Below are 22,773 nucleotides of genomic sequence, written 5' to 3' on the forward strand. Positions count from 1 at the left end.
TATTGTTTGCAATGTTAAAAGTTAGAAGCATCATTAATGTCTATCCATTAAGCATTATGGGAATGGTTTTATCACACAGCCATGTAAAAGACTATGTGGCCACATATGCATATGCATATTCAATAAGGAAAGTATTAATTATTTTATGGGGGCAGGGAAGTTGCAAAGTGTAGGTCCAGTATTATCTCACTTTATATTACTGGAATTTTATACACATGGTAAAAAAACATCTAGAAGCATATACAGCTGTGTGTGTGTGTGTGTATATGCATGTGTTTACAGAGAGCAAGGAACTAATGATTATCTCAGTAGCAGAATTACACCTAGTTTTTATCATCTCCTTTTGGCTGAACTGCATATATACAGATACATTCTTATAATGTAGGACTATTGGTTTCTGCACTTTGGAAAAATATAGACATTACTTTAAATCTTAAAAATGTGTTTGATATAACAAGTCAGGTAGGAGGTGAGAGTCTTCTTGCCCAATTTCTGTTTGCCTGGGAACAAACTATTTTGTTCTTGGACCAGGGGTAGCTCCTTTGAGACAGGTTCCCACTGGTCATGTCCTCAGATATGCTTTCTACCCTACAGTGGCAAGGCCTTTGATCACCTACTTTGGGGACTCTATGGAGGGCCTGAGATCCCCAGAACACGGCCATGAATGTGTGACTCAACAGCATTCCACTCTATTTAAGGCTTTACTGCTATTAATTCAGAGTTAAATGTGGCTTCCAAGAGATCTGCCACCTCATTGTAAGAGTCAGGAGGGGAATGACTTAATGGATGCCAACAATGGAATTAACATACTTTTAATGGCCATACAATAAGACCTGACAATGTTGTACTACTTACTTTAGTAGCAAAATAAGAAGTGTGGGCTGTGTTAAAGACCATCATGATAAAACTTAACTAATATCCGCCCGGCCCCCCGTGTTTTCCTCTCTACCTGGAAATAAAGGAGGTCCTTGTCTACCTTGTTCTAGCCCATGAATTTATGAAAGATAAAACCTGTACAAGTCTTCTAGGACCATTACAGAAAAGTACAACCATAGGGTTTATTCTCACAAGTAGGGTACCAAGATCTCTATCCTGAAAGATTCCCCAGAGAATGTCTTACATTGAGGCTGCATACGATGCAGAAGAAACCCCTCCATAGTAGAAACCATCCTGACACAGCCGTTCTCGTAGGCTGGTGCCTTTGCGGGCAAACTTCTTTGGAATTCGTCCTCCAGAGAAGGTGGACTGTAGGTCGGCTCGCCTGGCACTGAGCTTCTTGTACTGGGCTTGGATGTGATACTGACAGTACTCACAGTCGTTCTGCAAAAGGAAGAGCAGCTGTCTCAGGGCTAGGGCGACACATCAGGGAACAGTGTCAATAAACACTATTCCTGGGGTGCCTGGGTGGCTCAGTGGGTTGAGCCTCTGCCTTCAGCTCAGGTTGTGATCCCGGGGTCCTGGGATCAAGCTCCTCTGCTCAGCAGGGAGCCTGCTTCCCCCCCATCTCCCTCTGCCTCCCTCTCTGCCTACCTGTGATCTCTTTCTCTCTCAAATAAATAAATAAAACCTTAAAAAAAAAGAAACCCACTATTCCTTTCTCCCTGCTTCAGGGGAACTAATGAGTGTACAGCTATGCAGCGACTTCCCTGAAATTCCACTTAAAAGCTCTAGTTGGGTGAAAGAAAAAGTGATACTGTTCACCGCATATGCCCTTTTGCTACTATGGAAATAAAATCAACTAGAGTGAACCTTGAAAACATTATGCTAAGTGAAAGAAGTCAGACACAAAAGGCGACATCACCAGGGGATGGAGGTGAGAGGTAGGGAGTGGTTACTTAATGGGTATGGTGTGTTTCTGTGGGATAACGAAAGATTTCAGAAGTAGAGAGCTGGTGTTTACATATGCTGAATATCACTCAGGTATATATTTAAAAATGGTTAATTGTAGGTTATATGAATTTTACCTCAATACAAACTGATTTAAGAATAAAAGAACATTGGGGCACCTGGGTGACTCAGTCTGTTAGGTGTCTGACTCTTGATTTTGGCTCAGGTCATGATCTCAGGATCGTGAAATCAAGCCCCACTTCAGGGCCTGCATTGAGGGTGGAGTCTGCTTAATACTCTCTTGCTCTCCTCCTACTCCTCCTACTCCCCTAAGAGCTCTCTCTAGCTCTCTTAAAAAAAAAAAAAAAAGAGTAAACATTAGGTTCTAGTGAAATTTTTCTATTTTCCTCTGGCTGCCTCCTGGACGAATGTTACCCTTCGGTGAAGGAAAAAAGGGAAACATGCTAATGTTCCATTGGGTGGCTCTTAGATGCAGCAACAAACGGGTTTTTAATGATTGCACTGCTATGTAGAAATATGTCAGGCACTTCCTGCTGATACCTCTTTTTCCAACTATTTCTCTCCTGCTATTTCCTGCTCACTAGCTCATCTGTGAGGCAGGAATGAGGGAACTAAAAGGAGACAAAACAAAAACTTGCCATTTAATCTGTTCAAAGAGCTCTAATTAGCACCACTTCGCACCCACTAGGATGGCTGTCATCAGTGACAAGACAAAAACAAGTGTTGGCCGGGATATGAAAAAAAACGGAACCCTCCTCTCTGCTGGTGAGAATGTAAAAGCCACTTTGGAAGCCAGTCTGGCAGTTCCTCAAAAGCTGAAACATGGGGTTATGGTGCAACCCAGAAATTCCAGGTTATATACCCAAGGAAACTGGAAACATCCATCCATCCGTCCACATAATAACCTGTGCAAGAATGCTGAAAGCAGGGACACCTGGGTGGCTCAGTCAGTTAAGAGTCTGGCTTCAGTTCAGGTCATGATCCTGGAGTCCTGGGATCAAGTCCCACACTGGGTTCCTTGTTCAGCAAAGAGTCTGCTTCCCCTCTGCCTCTACTGTTCCCCCTGCTTGTGTTCTCTTTCTCTCTCTCTGACAAATAAATCTTAAAAAAAAAAAAAAAAGATTGCTGATAGCAGCAATATTCGTAATAGGACCACTGACTAATGAATAAACAAAAGCAGTCTGTGCATATGATGCAATATTACTCGACCACAAAAAAGAATGAAGTACTGACGCATGTGACGTGAACAAATCTTGTAAACATCACGCTAAGTGAAAGCCAGACACAAAAGGTCATTGACTGTACAATTCCATTATATGAAATGTCCAGAGAAGGCAAATCCAGACAGAAAGCAGAGTAGTGCTCACCAGGGGCTGGGGGAAGAGGGTGATGGGAGATGACTGCTAACGAGTATGGGGTTTTTTTTGGGGGGGTACTGGGAAGGGGTCTGAAATTACATAGTGGTGATAGCTACACATCTCAGTATTAAAACTACTATACTGTACACTTTAAAAGGGTGAACTGTATGATACGTGAATTATATCTCAAGTTATCATGACTATTATTTTTTAGAAAGCTCTAAGAAAATACATGTTGGAGTTCAGAGATTAAAATAAGGTTTTCAGTGCATTTCATTACAGTGTTTGGTCTCTGGCACTGCTCAGAATTGAGGGCAAACTCAAATTCCATCTTCCTTATACTTCCTAGTCAGTTGGCAGTAAAAGATCACCTTATTAAATCCTTCCCTTGTCCTCAGTTTTTCCAACTGGCAGTTACTCACCACACACTGAATTTTCTTACTTTGGTGCTTCTTGTTATGCAGAAAACTCTGTTGCAAACAGATTATTACCACTAGGCTATCTACAGTCTACACCCATTAGATCCCATCTCCAGGAGAAACCATCCCAACAGGGTGGAAACCAACCAAATTAACAGTCTGTGTACATGGCTGTCCATTCTTCTTCTTTGCTTTACAGGTTCCCAGATCAAGAGCTTCACCCATGATCAAGACCTTCTGAGGATGATCAATAGACAAACACACCTGCAGAGAAGACACGGGGTGGGAGTTAAAAGCCCACAAAGGTATGCCCTTTCATTGGCAAGAATAAGTAAGAGGCTGGCTGGTGGGAGTTAGCAAGGCTAACTACAGGAATTAGAAACCAGACCCTGCAAAACAGCTGTAGGAATAGGAGGAATAGAAGACATGGTCAATTCTGTACCCAATACCCGTTCTCTCCTGTGCCTCTGCTATAGAATCTGGATCTCACTTGGGCTGGCCAATGCTCATCTTCAGGTGATGGATCCTGTTCATTTCCCCAGCATCCCTTGAAGCTAGCAATGGTCATGAGACTGTGTTCCGGCCAAAGAGACTGACACAGGAGTTCCCAACAAAAGCAGACAGGGTGGTGCTGGCCCACTCCTGCCTTGAATGGCAATATAAGGGAAAGAGCTTCAAAGCCATCCACTGGAAGAGGAGAAGGCTGAGAGGCTCACAGACACTGGTCCTGACATCACTACATTGTCTACACTGGGATTATTTATTATGGGAGAAAAACACACCCCAATGTTTACCATTAAAACAAACTGGAGTGTGGGCGCCTGCCTGGTCAGTTAAGCATCTGACCCTTGGTTTTGGCTCAGGTTGTGATCTCAGGGAGATGAGCTTGAGCCCTGTATCCAGCTCGGGTTAAGATCCTCTCTCCCTCTGCCCCTCTGGCTTGTGCTCTCTCTCTCTCTCTCTCTTTAAAATAAATAAATAAATCTTAAAAAAAAAAAAACAAAATAAAACCAAAAAAACCTGTAGGGAAGTTTTTCTCTATTGTTCCTAAACACATTTTGAACCAACAGATGATTTGTTGCCATTCTATGGTGAAAGGAAGAAGAGAAATAACTCTGCCTCTCACAGATCTCTGTCTGCAATAGCAGAGAAAACTCTACTGCTGCTTAAGAAGATAAAATCACTCTGATTCTAAGTTGCAGCTACAGCTGTACAACTAATGGAGCAAAGTCCCGTCAACTAGAAAATCCTGCCTGCTTGATGCTCCCAACGGAGATCTGTGAGAGAGATGTAAGGAGACCTGAGCAGAATAGTTCAAAACACTCCAGGAAACCTAGAACTGATGTGGAAAGATTTAACGAAAGAAGCTGTTATGAAACACTTAAGAGTAGGTGGAAATTCAGAATATTGGTGGGTGAGGAACAAACAAAAAGTCAAATCAGTGGAGATATATAAAAGCCTGATTCAGTATCTGGAGGTAGACAATTTTTTGAAAGAACTTGGCTAAGCTATAAAGACAAGGAAGGATGGAAGGAAGGGAAAGAGGGAGGGAGGGAGGGAGGGAGGAGGAAGGAAGGAAGGAAGGAAGGAAGACAGAAAGAAGGAAGGAAGGAAAGGACAGAAAGAAAGATGGAAGGACAGACAGAAGGAAGGATGGAAAGAAAGAAATGAAAGAAGGAAAGAAGGAAGGAAGGAGGGAAAGAAGGAAGAAAGGAAGAAAGAAGCCATGGAAACAGACTCTTACCTCCTCTGAACCATCCTTGGGCTTCATGGGGTTTGCGTTGAGCAGCCCTATAACAGTACCCTGTTCAGTCTTCCAGAGCTCTTTGTGAACTTCTCCAAACAAGAACAATGACACACACCGTGTCAGGTCACGAAGATCATTCAGTCGCCAGATACTAAAAGTTTTCCCCTGGAACAAATATTTATTTTTATTTTTAATAAATTTTGCACAATGGGCTATACTATCTCCATTTATGGTTCAAGTGCTCTACTGTGAAAGCATATATAAATATAAACCGCCCTGACTATAAAATCTTGAGACTGTCTGTTCATTATAAATTAAACCTCTCTCTAGGCTTTAGTATTTATTACCTTTCTCATTTTAGAAATGAAGGTGAAGTAAGGCAAGTCAGTAGCACAAATGTTAGTGAAGTCTCTGATTCTCAGGTCTAAATAGTCAATGGGATAGTATGACCTTTCTAACTGCACACACATGCGCGCGCGCGCACACACACACACACACACACACACACGGAGTATTAGAAGGACCAGAGGAGGTTGTGGCACTATCATTTAACAATTTACTGATATAAATTTAAAGGATCTATTATTTACCACTGGTTAATTATATTATTAATATTAATAAAAAGATGTCAGCTCTGTGCTATTCAATCTTTGCCTAGCTTAGAAGAAAAACAAAAGTATCATTTAAAGACAGCTGGTTATGTTTAACTGTAAAATTTCAGAAGCATTACATATCTGAAGAAATGCAACTCAAAATGCTAACCATTTATATAAAAATTTCTACTTTCACAGTTATTACTTAAACAAAATAATCTGAATATTGAATCAAACTATTTCACACAGGTATCCCAGAACAGGTGTGGTCATAGGTTATGGTGAATTATTGACTGGATTCAAGTGTTATAACTATGTTTCCATGGATTTGTACAAGGTCTTTCTTGGAAGGGTTCAGATAAAATTTCACACCTGTTATTTCAATGTCATTATAGCCATTTGTGACACAATTAAGAACTTAATAAAATGAACCAGATGTGTTCACATTCACCTTGACAAAGGGCTAGATCAAGAACCACATAACAATCTAAGGTTGACCAAGATCTCAATTAGAGAATGAAATCACAATTAAGCATGATTAAGCACAGTATTTGAGAGCTCAGAGAGAATTCTGGTATAACCAAAAGCCAATTCTTTCCTTTTACAAAGAAGGAAATGGATGTCCTCAAAGATTAAAGGTCAACCTAAGTTCACATAGCTAGGGAGATTGAGGCTCAGGCTCCAGGTTTTCTCAGTTGCCAGGCCACAAGTCATCTTCCTGTTACCTCTCAGTCAAGTGCGATTTTAAAACCTGTTAGAACTTTTCTAAGATCCACTGTGCTGGCACAGGATGGCAATTTTAGAACTTCTGAGATTGACCTCTTCCTTCTAGGCACGCTCTCTGGAGCATCTAGAAACTCGGCTTCTCTCCCACAAGAGGGATGACAGTGTCACAGGAGCCACCACATGTACCCCCAAAACAATGACAAGTGAAATGCAGCAGTAATAATACAATGAAAAGCCCAAGGACTCTGTACAACCAGGTCTTGTTATTGCAGGGCATTCTTTACAAATTTAACCTTTAGACAGCAATCCAACGATGGTGAGGCAATCTGCGAACTTGCTAGCAGCATTCTCAAGATAAAATACTGATAGGCTTAAGGTAGAGAAATCCTGAACATGAGCACCTATGGTCAGCTTGTGATGGAGCAGTTAAGAAATCAGTAGGCTTACACTATTAGAACTCTGTGGAGTGATTTTCTTCAATATAACCCCGAAAGTCACCCAGTCTACTTCTTCTAGCTGCTCACTTGCCATCTTTTCCTTGAGCTGAGATAGTCTGATCAGTTTTCGGCCAACCATTTTCTTGTTCATCTCTGTGGAAGACACTCGAGGCCGCCTGGGTCAAGAAACCAGCAAGGATTAGATTATTATTCTAATTAAGAGATTACCTGGCATTGTAGGAAAAAGAGCACAGGTACTTTTCTTCACATTAGTTACAAGAAGGTACTACTATCCCGGTTAAACTGTATATACCTTTATGGGCTTAAAAATAGTCTCCATCACTGTTTCTGATGAAATAAACTATTATTTATTTGTCCACTTCCTTTTTGCAGATACATGATCTTCTATTCATATTAAATGAATAAATGAAAATGCATTCTTTTTTTTTTTTTTTTTAAAGATTTTATTTATTTATTTGACAGAGAGAGATCACAAGTAGACAGAGAGGCAGAGAGAGAGAGAGGGAAGCAGGCTCCCTGCTGAGCAGAGAGCCCGATGCGGGACTCGATCCCAGGAACCTGAGATCATGACCTGAGCTGAAGGCAGCGGCTTAACCCACTGAGCCACCCAGGCGCCCCGAAAATGCATTCTTTAAACATTTCACAAACTGTACTGAATGCTATGGCTCATCTTAGTGCCAAGTTTTGCCAAATTCAAGAGCTGTTGGTGTTAAGTGGATCTGCTGTACAAACACATCATTTCAAAAAGGCTTAATCCTTGGGAAGGAGGACAAAGCATCTAGTGATGCCATAAGAACCGAATGTGAGGGCTCTACAGTTACTGACCTGAGCCTCAGGCCTGAGAAGGCTTCCAAGGAGACCACTGTCTGGGCCGGTTTGCCTGAACTCCTGGGGGTCCCTGTGCTCTGATCTCTGACCAACCCACTAGGTTTGTTTCCAGGAGTAGTTCGGAGTGGTTGGGGAGGTGTACTTGTCATCTTCGAAGATGTGATTTTGGGCTCTAGAAAATTAACATAAAAGTTAAGTGAAAGGAAAAAATCCCACTGATCCTTACAAAATTTGTTCTTATAGAATTGCTTCTTTTAAAATCAACATATGCAATAACCAAATCTTGAGAACAAAGGACGCCCACAAGACCATTTCTGTACTATTCCTCCAAACCTCTGCAGTGTAGCCCGAAAGAACTTCCTGTGACAATGGAAAGGTTATACACTGATGCTGTATGATATGGTGGCCACTGAGCACTTAAAATGGAATAGTGTTTCCAAAGAAATGAATGTCTAATTTTATTTAATCTAATTTAAACTTAAAAAGCCACATGTAGCAGGTGGCGGCTATATTATAGTGCTGCTCTCAAACACAGATCCTTTGTGCAATGACATTTACTGAGTATTCCCCATACACAGATTGCTGTGGTAGACTCCACGAGGGAGTAAGAGCCCTCCTTCAGGGATCAATTAGTGATTTGTGTGTAGATCAACTGTGATGGGATCAATTCGTGATTTGTGTGTAGATCAACTTTGACCTGAAGAAAATCCAATGTTAGCTTCCCTTTCTTTGTTTCTGGTTTCATCTCATCCCATTCCGTTCCATTTCATTTCATTTGTGGTGGTGGTGGTGGGGAAGGGGGTGGGGAACTAGGGGGACCAGGGTATTTTGCTGACTTGGTTGCATTAAATATCCCCAAGGTAGTTAGTTTTCTTACTTCAGAAGTGTTTGATAATGTTCCTGAAGGTCAGGATATTTTGGATATTTTCCTTAATAAACCTATTTTCTCTGAAATAACACCGTATTGTTTTATCCTCAAAGAGACTTTGGGTCATCATCGTAAGCTTCCAGGGTCAGGACAACCCTAGAACTTTAGAATCTCTAGAAAGCCTGCCCATGCCTCACCCTCTCAAAACTTAACTTTGGACACTACTTAATGAAACACCTTATTAATGTCAAAGGTCCTAAAGGGAAGGATGCCATTCATAAGTGGATACATGGAATATAAAATTTGTTTCAAATGTGAATATGGAGAGGCTGTTATTCTCTGCTATTGTGTCTTATGCCACTGCTATTTAAAAGGGCCTTTTTGAACATGAGTGATCAATAACATGCTGTTTACTCTGAGTAACCAGACCATTTTGTCTTAGATCTTTCAAAGTATTACCATGTGCAAACTGAGGCAGTGCAACAAAATCAATACATAGGGGTCATAGATATTTTTCATTTTAACTGTGTGCTTACATGTGGGCTGAACCAGCACTATACTTGAGTATACGTCTCTACTCTGGGCAAAGAAGTCTTTTCTAAAGAATGGACCATCTGCTTTAATACAACCTGGCTTCAAATACAACTTAGCCATTTTAAAAGGAATCTGTGCTTGAACTCAGGGGCCCAAAGAGTCAATCTCTGGATTGCCTGAGAACTCAATCCAGTAGTTATACTTACTATAATTCAAGTCAACTGAAGACTACAGAGTTTAAAAAAATTCAATTCACTGTTTTAGTAAATATAGCTACTCTTTATCTAAGGATTTTCTAAGCACTCTGAGATGTAGAGAAAGATTACAAAATACACCACATGGCTCTCATTCCCAACAAACTTAATTTTCTCAATGGGCAGGTAAGATAGACCCCTGGCCCTCCCCCACCAGAAAGGTATGACAGTGCCCCCTGCACACAGATATGACAGTGCCAAATTGACTTTTAAATAGAGCAAGAGTAATGAAAAACCAGGGAGGCCTTGCCTACTATACCTGCAGATGAAATCTTTGGTGTCCGAGCCACTCGCTTGGTTTTTGGTAGAGCAGGGACATCAAGCTCTGCAGAGAAGCATGTCGACTCCTGAATTCTCTGAACTTTCTTCTCTTTAAGAGGGGAGCGTGGAGACTTCTCTACTTTTTGAAAAGAAAAAGAAATTCACAAAGGAAATTTAGAAAGGGGCTCAAAGTCTATTTTACCATCAGCTGAATGCAGAAAAAAATTGCTATAATTTCTTAACAACAGAATTGCACACTATTCCTAGAATTACAGTTTGATTACCAGATTTAGGCAGAAGGGGTGGACTTGCAGGTTGCTTAAGTGTTGCTATTTTTAGCTGTTCCTGTAAGGATTTCATCTGTTCTTGTAACTTCCTTAATTCATCTACGGAAGAAAAATATATTGATTTAAGATCCACAGCAGAAGAAATATTATACATGATAAAAATGTTGTAATTATTTTTGGTGTCTACTCCCCACCTTAACACCCTGAGACCCTCAATATAGTCACATACTGAGAACTACCATTAACTTTGGTACTTCAAAGAGGTTCTTCAGGGAAATAAACTTCGTATTTTCAGTAATCAAGCCTCTAATACCTAAGCTAGTTACAAACTGGTACTACTTACAAATATCACAGAAGCATATTCCCAGCTAACAAGTTTTTAGGTGTCAGGGAATGATTATTATATCATAAAGTGAATACCATAATTAATGCAATAAATGCGGGCTCCTCTATTAGAAGAAATAGACAACCACTGAATTTGATTATAATTTCAAAATATGTGAGACAATGTCACAAATTAGAAAAGGGCACTCCTCAAAGCTTCTGTTCATAAATGGCCTCTGGCCCAAATAGAAGGAGGAGAAGCCTACAGTCCTACCCCTGGCTCCACACGCATATAAACCTCTAAGTGAGATTTTTCTGTAATAGGCACGAAAGCTGGTGGAGCCATTCTGGGAAGGACTAGTTATGGCTGGCTGACACTGGGACAGGGGCCTCTGCCACCTGAAATGTCTCCTCTACTAATTCCCACCCTTTTTTTTGGTCAAGTCATTTATCACCACCCTGACTCAGCAGCTATTTTGATGAAAACTGTTGGCTCCCATCTAGTGTATCTTGAAGAAATTAGAAGAGCAAGTAGTTAGGGCACCTTGCAACTCTTGATTAGTTTTCCCCTGATTGGGAGCAGGAGCGGGGAGGACTCTATTTTTAGGTGATTGCTGTGTGGGAACTTCTTCTTCATCTGTTAAGTCCCCCATATCTCCAAAGAGAGTGGCCAAATTTTCCTTCCGCTCTTCAGTCTCTCCCAGGTCTCCATCAGCAGCCTCCTCTGAGTAAGATTCACCATCACCATCTGCATCAAAGAGCTCGTCATATGCGTCGGGTTCGCCATCCCCCTGGGTCAAGGGGTGACCCTCTTCTGGATTACAATCCAAGGCAGACTCATTCTCCTCCAGCAGCGCAGTCAGCAGAGACAAATCATCTTCCTCCCCTGTGCAGAAAGAAGGACAGACTATAAACGTACCTGAGAAAAACCAACAATGACAAGCACAATGAATTAAAACATTCACCATTAATAAGGCAACTGGAATGACTCTTTGATTCACCATTTTGCCTGGTAAAACTCTTGTCCTTATGTCCATCTTTCATCTCCCCAGGTGCTTAGAGGGCACCGGGCTAAGGAGAAAGAGGTTGGTATCTGCTTAGTGAACCCAGTGCACCATGCACAGGGCTGTGTCCTTTCACCTGTGCTACTTCAGCTGATAAGCACCTGCCTGCACGCCAACTTCCAAGAAACCCAATCCATAATAATGGGAATAATCCAAAAACACACTAAACATACATTTAGGCTCTTTCTAATTATTTGAGGAAAAAAAATTTCAAACGTAGGAAAAGTACAAAGAATTACATAAAATGTACTTATATTTCATCACATGTCATGTTTGCTTGCCTTTACACTGCATGACTTAAAAAAAAAAAAAGTTTATGAAGTTTATTGTGCCAAATCTTAACCAATTCCTTCCACTGCCTCCATGCCCCACTGCAATAAGTGTCATAATTTTGGTATATCATTCTAGTCTATTTTTCACTTTTTCATTCAACATTGCATATATAATTGATCTAAATCAAAACATAGAGTTCTAGTTTACTTCTTTCAGTGACTAGAGGGCATTCCATAGTAAAACTATCACATTTTATTAACTCATATTTTTAATCCAATCCAATATATGGGCCATTTCCAATTCTTTCCCATCACAAACTATCCAGCAACCATGAACGTGTCCTGCAATATGTGTGAGTTTCCTGGAAATACCTATCAGAAGTGGAATTGCTGGACTATTGCATATGCACATTTTTCAACTTTCCTAGATACTGCCAAACTGGTCCCAAAGCGGTTATACCCTCACTAGCATTGCATGCAAGTACCATTTCTTCCTACCATCTCACCAATATCTGATATGTCACTTAAAATTTCTTGCTAGTCTGATGGATGATTTTAAAAGGCATCCCATTGTTCTGATTTGGATTTCCAGAATTCTTGTAAGGCAAAGAATTATGTTTATTGGCCCTTTGGATTTCTTCTTTCTTGATTTGTTTATTTTCTGTGCCCCCCCTTCCCCCCCCCCCTATTTGGGCATTAGTCCTTAATAAATCTAAGCCATTTTAAAGCAGAGACATTAAGGCTATTTCACACACCCCCTTCACCTCAAAGATAAGGGCTGAAGTACAGAGAGGTCAAAGGCTTGTTCAGGACCATATGGTGAAACAGGTCAGCACAGGAGGCTCACTTAGGGGTGCCTGGGTGGCTCAGTGGGTTAAAGTTTCTGCCTTCAGCTCAGGTCATGATCCCAGGGTCCTGGAATCGAGCCCCGCATCAGGCTCTCTGCTCAGTGGGGAGCCTGCTTCCCTTCCTCTCTCTCCGCCTGCCTCTCTGCCTGCTTGTGATCTCTGTCAAATAAATAAATAAAATCTTTAAAAAAAAAAAAAAAAGGATGGCACTCTCTAGACCAGAAAACCAATATTCTTTCCATTATTCTGCATTCTTAGCAGATGGAAAACAGCCAGTAGCCAAACTCATGGCCTAGAATCTGATAAAAGGGTCTAAAGCTTAAAGTCAGAGGTTACATAATGATTTATCTGAATTGCTGAGTCAATACTCCAACTGCAGGGTGCAGCAAGAGAGAAGAGGCAATTTGGCTCCCTGTGCTCTAGGTGAGACAGCCACATTCCCTCAATAGAGCCAAGAGGCCCTCCTCTGTCTGGCTACCAGCTGTGGAAGACAGCACACCCCAAGAAGAGGCCTTGGCTCATACCACTGGGAGTCCCAGGTGACAAATGTGGCCAAGTGGCTCCATACCCTTCCTTGAACCCATTTTCTTTCATGAGAGCACCAGGTCTAATCCCGTGATACCGCCCATCCTGGTTTAACTCAGTCACCACAGAAAATCCTGTCTTTTCCATGTTATGTTGACCCAATCTCCGTGTTTCCTCATTCCATTTATACACTGGACCCTCTTCCTTTTAGCTCCTCAAGGACTTAAGCCTATAAGCACCAGCTCTCATCCCCACATCACCCATTATTCCCTGTCTTTTGGAGCATTTCTCTCAGCATACAAATTCATTCTAGTATCTTCCATTGTACCAACTAGCTGATATTTTCCTACTTATTTGTTACAATCTTGCTCTCTGTACTAGAATAGAAGCAGGGATTTTGTTCAACCATGTATGCCCAGCACCAGTAAATGCTTTGATTCCATCTGTACTGAACCAGATTATTAACACTATGCTAACCAAATCAATGTTTATTAGATACAATGATTTCTTAGAGAACACATACCATTCACCACTTACTCTCATAACTGTCTCCCAGCAAATAATTATACTTTATATTAAATTAACTGCCCAGAAGGCAATTTGATGATTTTTGGAAACAGGACACTATTATTTTACCAAAGGTACAATCAATGTCATGTGTTATTATAGTGTGAGGAATTTCAACATTTGGTTCTCCTTTTTTGAAAACGGCAGGGTATAAAATTAGAAAGGACTATAAGAGTTTAACCCAGAGCTAGATAAAACCATTTCAAGGACTTCATTATTAATTGTGAACTTTGAAGTCAAACTGCCTGGGTTCAAATCCCTGCTCTGGCAGTCTCACCCATGACAAATTACTAACCATCTGTCTTCCAGTCTAAAAAATATAGTTGCTCGGAGGACTAAGGAAGTTAATATAAGTAGGGAAGAAGTTAAAATAAGTAGGGACCTTAGAATAGTGCTTGGCACGTTGTAAGTACATGCCAACTATCATTATTATGAAAGACAATCAATGCTGCCAGGAGATAAAATCCCACCTGACTGAACAAATAACATTCACTGACTGAAGTGAGATCTTCTCTGAACCACTGAGAAAATACTTGAGGGTGGGGTATACCTATTTTCACTATTTTGCAAGTAAAATAAATAAGTCTGTGGACAAAAGGGTAGTTTTCCATAAAAAAAAGAGAACTTACCATCCATGCTGTCAAGAGAACAGTTGTGATTGAGAGCTTCGAAGGAGAATCAGGTGCCCAGGAGATGGCAGTAATGTCAAATCTTGGCTAGGCTATGAAATCAACATGGGAAAAGTCACCCTTGATTGTCCCCTCTCTCACATCTCATAGGCAACAAATCTAGGATCTCACAAATCCTACAGGCTTAAAGCTCAGAATTCATCCAAAATCTGACCACTTCTCATCTCCACCTACCAACACCATCTCCCTTTATCTTGACTTCAAACTATGGTTTTAGAAACTCGGTTGATGTACCCTTTGTAAGGTACTAGATTACATGGATGGGACGGATTATGGACAAGTATTATTGAGAGTGGTCTAAATATTAGGGTTACGATCCCGTTTTATTTACTATGACACATGTGACGGCTACCTTATCCATAGCAGTCTAGTGGGTGGTTCTACTCAATTGCAGCCTTAGTCACATCAGGATTTCAATTCAATACTACTCAGCAAAACTCAGTGTTGGCAGAGCTAAGAAGGGTAAAATCATATTATTCTGTGCACTGCCCTTCTTTCATTTAATTGATTTTTAGAAAAAGATTTTATTTATTTGAGAGAGAGAGCATGCACAAGGGGAGTGGGGGACAGCAAAGGGAGAAGGAGAAGCAGCCTCCCTGCTGAGCGGGCTCCAAGCAGGCTCCATCCCAGGACTCTGAGATCAGTGACCTGACACAAAGGCAGACACTTAAATGACTGAGCGACCCAGGCAACCCCATTAAATTAATTTTAATAACTGCAAGAAAAAAGTACAAATTTTCTAAGCTATTATTTAACTGATGAGCTTTACAGCTAACCTTGGTATGTCTAATATCAAGTATTAATTACGATGCTTTCTTTTTATTCAACAAATATTTCTGTGGAAGTACCGTGTGCACCACACTGTGTTGAGAGTCTCCTGGGAAACCTGCTGGACTATAAGCTTCCTGAGGGTTAGCCAACTGTTGTATTCATCTCTATAACCAACCACCTTTTTCCCCTCAAAGCTGTGTACTCTACCTCATCCTCACATTCAGGACCACCCAACAGCTGCCATCGGGTCTGTCTCCAAAATACTGCTCTATCTTTTGCCTGAACCTATTGCATGGGCTTCTGGTATTGGTCTCTTTGTTATCTCTTCTCCAAACAGCAGCCACCATAATCTTTTTTTTTTTCTTAGTAATTTTCTAGGAACGTACAGTGGATCGTGGTATTCCCTCAATAATAAGTCTTTAAAGGGGGGACCTGGGTGGTTCAGTCCCACCAGCGTCTGGCTTGGCTCAGGTCATGATCTCTGAGTCCTGGGATGCAGCTCCATGGGGGGCTCCCCACTCAGTGGGGAATCTGCTTTTCCTTCTCCTGCAGGAGCTCTCTCTCTCAAATTAAAACAAAACAAAAACCCCCAAAAAACCTCTTTAGTGATTTTTCATTGGTTGAACCAAATTTAAAAGTCTATGAGGAAATGGATACTCTGTCTCTCGCCTATTTCTCCTCAGACTAGACTGCCTTCATCTTCCCGAACACACTGAGTGCTCTCAGGCCTCCGGCTCTTTAGAAAGCGCTCCCCTAGCTCCTTCTCATCCCTTCGGATCCCCGGTAGACATCGATTTTTCTGAGCCTTCCACACCACCCTACCTGAGCGGCCGAGTTGGCACCCTCTCACACCTCATCCTTTTCGCGACTTCACTACACTTTCCACTGCGGGGTGCTTGTTAATGTCACTCTCTTGAGATTCTAAGCTTCGTGCGGGCATAAATAATTCATAAATAATTTATGTCTGGAGGCCGGCAGAGGCACACATTCAAGGACTATTAGCAAATCATGAATTTAAAAAAAATGAATGTTAAGTCCACACGGCATGCATTTGGCAGGCATTTTAAAAGCCTTCTTCAGGAAAAAACCAAATCCGGCTCCTTAAGTATAAACGACGGCCCGAGGCCTGGCACCTCCCCGGTGCTTCTGAGAGGGGCCCCTACCTTTCGGTCGCTCCTCAGCCGGCGCCCACCCGGCCGCTCGGACACCGCGCTCGCCCAATTCCAGTCTCTCCCGCCTGACCTCCCCGGGCTCCGCGCGGCTCGCCCTCGGAGCTCTTCAAACCTTCCCACAGACCCGCGTGGCGGCCACCCCCACACCCAGACTCCGACTTCTCTCACCCTATTCCGAGCCGGTTCACGTCCTACAGCCAGACCCGCCAAAATTCCAACTTGGCTCCACCCCACCTCTGACGCCAGACGCACGCCGGCTTCAGGCCGCGCTGATTGGCTAAAGTCAGCGTTCTTGGCAAGGAAAACCGGGATGAGTTAGCGAAATGCCGACCTTGCGTAGGGCAAGCTGATTGGTCCACGTGACGGCGCTCCCTCTTTGTTGGGGGTAAAGGAACTTCCGGTCGGTGAAGGCTTGGGTTCCTTTAGACAAAATCAAGTGTTCTAGCGACCCCCAGCGCCCGGAAGTTTAAGTCGTCCTGTAGGGTATTTTTACTGGCAGTGGAAACTGAATTCCTGACACTCTGTGGGACTATGTCATCCAGTCCTTCTGAGCTTCATTTTCTTTCTGTGAGGTGGAGGGTAACGCCTGAAGCCAAGCCTGCACTTACACACTTAAACAGGGAGCACATTCCAGACGTTTCTCCCGGCCCCACAAATGTTCTGTGTTGGACTGATCCTAGAGAGGTCTGAATAAACTGGATGATTATTTCACAACCTCTTGTGTTCAACTGAGATGACTAGACTCAAACAAAAATCTGGTTCACTTTTAATTCTGTCTAACTTTGGGGAAGTAACCTACGCCCTTGGGATTCTGCTTCACCATATGTAATATGAGATCTTAAGTCGATGACATTGTTTTATGCTATAGAAATCACTCTTCACAGAGGAATTTGTGTTCCACAGGTTTGGAGAATTTAAACTGGCATTAGACTAACTTGTTAGAGGGCCCTATTTTTCACGGGATATTTTTTTAGTAAAATTCAGACTTTTTTAGGTATTTCCATTCTAAAAATGGTGTTTGTACATAATTTTGAGAACTGCCATGTCTACATGCAGGATTATATTTAGCTTCTACATAATTTGAAGGAATTCAAAGCAGAAGAGTTTTTGATGGAACAAATGACCACTTTTTAATTAGTTGTTTTTTTTTTTTAAGAAAAAAGTTTATTTATTTGAAAGAGAGAGAGAATGAGAGGGGAGAAGGTCAGAGGGAGAAGCAGACTCCCTATGGATCTGGGAGCTGGATGTGGGACTCGATCCTGCGAATTACGGGATCATGACCTAGGTCAAAGGCAGTTACTTAACGAACTCAGCCACCCAGGCTCCCAATTAACTTTTTTAATTAAAATTTTAGTAATTAACGTACAGTGCAGTACTGGTTTCTGGAATAAAATCAGTGATTCATCACTTACAACACCCAGTGCTCATCGTAACAAGTGTCCTCGATACCAATCAGCCATGTCGCCCATCCCCCAACAACCTCCCTCCATCAACCCTCATTTGTTCTCTGTCCTTAAGAGTCTCTTAGGTTTGTTTCCCTCTTTTTTTTTCTTTTCCCCCTTAGCATATGTTCATCTATTTTCTTTATTAAATTCCACATATCAATGAGATCATGTAGTATTTGTCTTTCTCCGACTTTCAAATAACAATTTTCAGTCTTTTTTTTATCCTCCTCTCACGGGCTCTATTCAGGCCCTGCACCACCTCACTAATTATTTCATGTAAGATTGTATCTCTATCCATTGTGTTTGCTTTCATTTTCAGAAAAACTAAAATCAGCTTTAGGATGATGAAAATAAATAATCTGGATACCATCTACACTGATTTTTTTTTCTGTGTCCTAATGGAATATTAATGCTGCTTATTACCTGAGCTTATTATATGGACCCAGGAATGGGAATAATACCATTTTTGAGAACTGCTAGTGTTGAAAAATTCATAGTAATGGAGGAACTATTGTAATCAAATTAAAGAAAATTAAATGCATCACTACATCTAATTATAAAAGTTCATCATAGATTTATTGGCCATGATGCAGACATTCCTAGACCAATCTGATTTGCTTTCCAATGCTCTTTCTTCAACCTGACTTTCCAGGTCCACTTTGCCCCCAAATCCAAAGTAGAAAACAGTACTGATCTAAGCTCTCAAACTTTCCTCCAGTGAGGGATCGAGGCATTATTGGAGTGAGTACAGTGGTGATTTTGAGAAAGAATTAGGAGAGTAGATTCAGACGCACTGATGAAAGGGAGGGAGGTGGAAAACACAAAAAGGAGTTTAGGGTGTTTTTTGACGCAATGCACTGAAGTAGGGAACACAGGAAACAGAATAGGTTTAGGGCAGAAGACAGACTTGGTTTCAGCTTTCAGAATGAGGTATGAAAGACATGGATTTAGAGAAGCTTTATCTCCAGATCTGGGATTCAGAAGAGAGGTCTGCAATGCAATGGTGTTGATCTTTTTGGCAAGGAGTGATCACAGACCCTTTGAGAACAGAACAAAAATATTTTTTCCCCCCAAGAAAAATGTAGCCTCACACAGTCAAGATTTTGTCTACTTTCTGAGGGGATTCAGGTATTTTCTCAAAGACAGTCTTCCAATTAAGAACTTTGGTGTAGAAGGCCGGAGATGTGGGAGCCAGTGACAGAAGCTGAACAGGAGCGGCTGGAGTGGTTAGGAAAGCAGTCCCATGCTTAACCCTAGGCCTGGGCCTGACCTTCATCTGACCTTATGCTGGTCCTCTTCTAGTTGTGTCCCTCCCCACAGTGTGAGGTGTCCCAGGGCTAAGGGATGCACTCATCCAAATCCTGGGCAACCCCTTGTAGCCAAGCTCTCATTCTGGGATCCTGGGACTTTTTCTTACCCCACGGTTCTGAATCTGCTTTGAGGCCCAGTAAGGCCCCTTCCCCTGGCTGTCCTTCGAGGGCAGATCCCTCTGTCCAAGGGGTCCTTAGTGGATGGTGGTGGGTTGCAGGCAGAGTGGGACTTAAAGGGAGCTTGACTAGCAGGCACTGGTGTCCCCACACTTGGAGAAAGTCTGCCAAGTGCTACACAGAACTGAGTCCAGATGGAAGGAGAATGAAGATTGGCAGGGCTGGGACCATGTTTCTGTGTAAAACTCCAAGGAGACTCTAAGCTTGACCTCTAAATTTGAAAACTCTGTACCTTGGGTCTCTGTTGGTATTCTGGCTCCAGAGTTTTCCAGTGTAAGGAGTGGGCCTGCAGGAAAGAGATGGCCCAGGATGCCAAAGAAGGAGAGTGGTAAGAAGGTAATGGCAAATGTCAGTGGGACAGCAGGGCTTCCCCAAGTCTGGCTTGCCAGAGCAGCAGCTGCAGCAGCCCCTGGGAGCTTGTGAGAAACCAAATGCTCATGCCTGAAGCCAGACTTTCTAGATCAGAAACCAAGGGTGGAACCCAGCATTCCATGTTCAGTCTTGTGATAACTGCATCTTTCTATAGCAGTGGTTCTAAAACTTTAGAGGATACCAGAGTCATGAAAGGCCTTTAAAACACATCACAAAACCAGAAAGGGAGAAGTTAGTGGGCTCCAGCCTCCTTCCCCCAAATGCCACTGGGCCCTATGGCTCAGTTCCTCCCTCATCACCCCTGCTGGAAGTGCTCATTCTCCAGGTCCGTGTCCACCCGTCCCCCATCTTACAGATTATCTTTGCATCTCCTGACCTCACCCCCTCCTCTACATCCTCACTTCTGTGACGCTCCTTGACCTCTGGGCACCTCTCTCTTTTTTACTTCTAATTGATCTATATCCCATCTCATTCACTCCAATCCATTTCTCTTACTGCTCTTGATTATGACAAATTCTTGGCCTGCATTTTCCCTGAACAAAATTTGTCAAGGCCATCAGTTCCTGTACTCACAAAGTTCTTGCCACTCAGGAACTTGAATTACAGACTTGAGTTCTGCACACTTTTCCTTGAATCTCAGCTCTCCTCTTCCCACCTGGAATCAGCCTTTCTTCCAACCACACTGAGCTGGGACTTTTCCTAAATATTCTGGGCTCTGGCATGCCTCAGAGCCTTTGCACATGCAGACCCCTCTGCTTGGAGAGCCTGAACCCCTGGATCACCTCCTACTCATCCACTCAAGCTCAGTGTAGGCATCACCTCCTTGGTGAAGACCCTCTGACCCTTTGGACCAAGGATGGTGCTTAGCACAACTTGAGACCGGGAAGGCACACAGAACTTTCACACTGCATTATGGGCGTCTTCTGCTGCTTCTCACCGTGGTGTCCACATCTGGAGACAAGGGAGCTGTTCTTGTTCATCTTTCTATCTCTTTGCTGTCTTCCCTTCTGCTGCTGGTGGCTGGCACAAAATAAATGTTCCAGAAAGAAAACAAATAGAGTATTTCCTCCTTAACAAGTCCTTTAGCATCTGGAGGGTCAGTTTCTTTCTCTGGAAAGTGCTGAGATCAGGATGTGGATTCGAGGCTATTTTAGGAGGGCTCAAATGAGAATTTCCAGGACATTTTCACACACCAGTTATCAGCCATAATCACTTCCTGCCTCAGGGTCACATGGGGTTGGACAGAGATGTGGTCCATATTCTAAGAACTTACAGTCCAATGTGGGGGATGGGACATATGCATAAAAGATAAATAACATAAGGTGACAACCAATGAGCTCCAAAATTGCTGAAGGGGAGGGAACAGACAGATGAGGTAGAAACATTAAAATGCAGGGCAGAAGATGAACACCAGTCAAGAATTATATTCTGTAAGCAGTAAAAGGATTTGAGCAGGTAGGAGAGGAAGATCGATGTAAAGAGAACAGAGTGGCTAAGTGCTTAGACTTGAATTAATTAAGACTGTGTGGTTGTTAACTGCCAGCCACATACTAACTGTGCAACCTTGGGTCAGTTACTTAACCCGTGTCTCAATTGACTCACCTGCAAAACAGGGCTAGGGATAGTTATTTCATAGGGCATTTTGAGGATTAATGAGAATAACTTGAGAATATCACATAGTGCTTTTCAATCAACCTAGTGGCTACTTTAAACAATGGGGTATGTTCCTCCATCTAGTTACCTCAAATGATGCTTTCCATAAGGAAAGCCAATGAAACCACCAGCCTTGCTGGTTTTAATTAATTCATAAGACTGTTCAACATATTTCTTCCTTGGTTTTGCTGGGTTTATAACCCAGCTAATAATATAATAATAACAGTTATTATTATTATTATTATGTGTAATATATATTGTAATACATATGTAAAATTATATATATTTTAATATGTGATATATATGTAAAATTATTATTATTATATATGTAAAATAAATTTTACCCATAATTATGGCTCTGTATATTTAAAAACTGCTATATAAACCCATCAACTTGTGGAAAATTTCTGAATGAATACTTTTTGTATATTTCTCATCTTTGCAAGTACTTAGCTAGAAAAAAGTAACAAATTACTCAGTGATGACTAGCATTTTTTGTAACAAGAGTACATAATGTTATTTCAGTAATTTCTAAAAGGACGAACTCAGTCAAAGGATTCAAAAGACTGTAAAATTATCTCTACTTTTTGTTTGCTTCTCAGAGCAAAGCAGGTTTCTTACCTTTCATTGCTCCCCTAAGACATTTGAATGTTGGTTCACAGACTTAGTTCCTGTTATGCTTAAAAGGGGCAACTAGCTCTTGTATCAGTTTTCCTCCATTGAATTAATGATGGTGTAATAAATTTATTTCATTAAAAGCAATTCCAAGTTAGCCTTTTTATTATGAATCAAATGGAAGTGTTAGCCAACCTTCCCAAGAATCTTGATTTTATGACATACACAACATATTTTATGTTCATATGAAATAATCTTGTGCTTCAAAGTTATTTTTTTCCTTTTTCTAGAAAATAATGGACTTTTTAAATTGTTTTTAAAAAAGATTTTATTTATTTATTTGAGACAGCCCAAAAGCAAAAGAGATCACAGAGGGAGAAGCTGACTCACCGCTGAGTGGAGAGCCTGATGCAGGGCTCAATCCCGGAACCCTGGCATCATGACCTGAGCCAAAGGCAGACGCTTAACCGACTGAGCCACCCAGGCACCCCAAACTTTATTTTCTGGAACAGTTTTGGGATTATTGAAAAACTGAGTGCAAGGAATAAAGTTCCCATAAAGCCCCTTCCACACACAATTTCTCCTATCACTAACATATTGCACTAGCTGGGACATTTGTTATAAAGGATGAGCCAATACTGATACATAATTTTTTTATACATTATTTTTAACTGAAGTCCACAGTTTACATTAGGATTCACTCTTCTGTTTCACATTCAATGGATTTTGACAAATGTAGCCATCATCACAGTATCATGCAGAATAGTTTCACTGCCCTAAAAATCCTC

The 22,773-nt window shown here is 41.6% G+C and overlaps 1 protein-coding gene across 3 annotated transcripts in view; it reads right to left on the minus strand.

Moving 5' to 3' along the window:
• Window positions 1-16,519, minus strand: part of MCM10 (minichromosome maintenance 10 replication initiation factor) — a 50,971-nt gene extending 34,452 nt beyond the window's left edge. For 2 of the 3 annotated variants that reach the window (XM_032837803.1, XM_032837802.1), the window contains exons 1-10: window positions 16,405-16,518; window positions 14,411-14,502; window positions 11,050-11,391; window positions 10,179-10,280; window positions 9,893-10,033; window positions 7,975-8,149; window positions 7,139-7,304; window positions 5,370-5,537; window positions 3,773-3,889; window positions 1,121-1,320 (exon numbers count right to left, since the gene is read on the minus strand). In XM_032837803.1, the coding sequence (XP_032693694.1) occupies window positions 1,121-1,320; window positions 3,773-3,889; window positions 5,370-5,537; window positions 7,139-7,304; window positions 7,975-8,149; window positions 9,893-10,033; window positions 10,179-10,280; window positions 11,050-11,391; window positions 14,411-14,417 (1,418 nt within the window). In that variant the 5' untranslated portion in view covers window positions 14,418-14,502; window positions 16,405-16,518. Of the gene's footprint in view, window positions 1-1,120; window positions 1,321-3,772; window positions 3,890-5,369; window positions 5,538-7,138; window positions 7,305-7,974; window positions 8,150-9,892; window positions 10,034-10,178; window positions 10,281-11,049; window positions 11,392-14,410; window positions 14,503-16,404 lie in introns of all 3 variants that reach the window. The other variant, XM_032837804.1, reaches the window with a different exon arrangement.
• Window positions 16,520-22,773: the final 6,254 nt, after the last annotated feature.

The sequence above is a fragment of the Lontra canadensis genome, unplaced genomic scaffold (assembly GCF_010015895.1).
Source record: "Lontra canadensis isolate GAN:19392208 unplaced genomic scaffold, GSC_riverotter_1.0 scaffold100, whole genome shotgun sequence".
NCBI classification, from domain to species: domain Eukaryota; kingdom Metazoa; phylum Chordata; class Mammalia; order Carnivora; family Mustelidae; genus Lontra; species Lontra canadensis.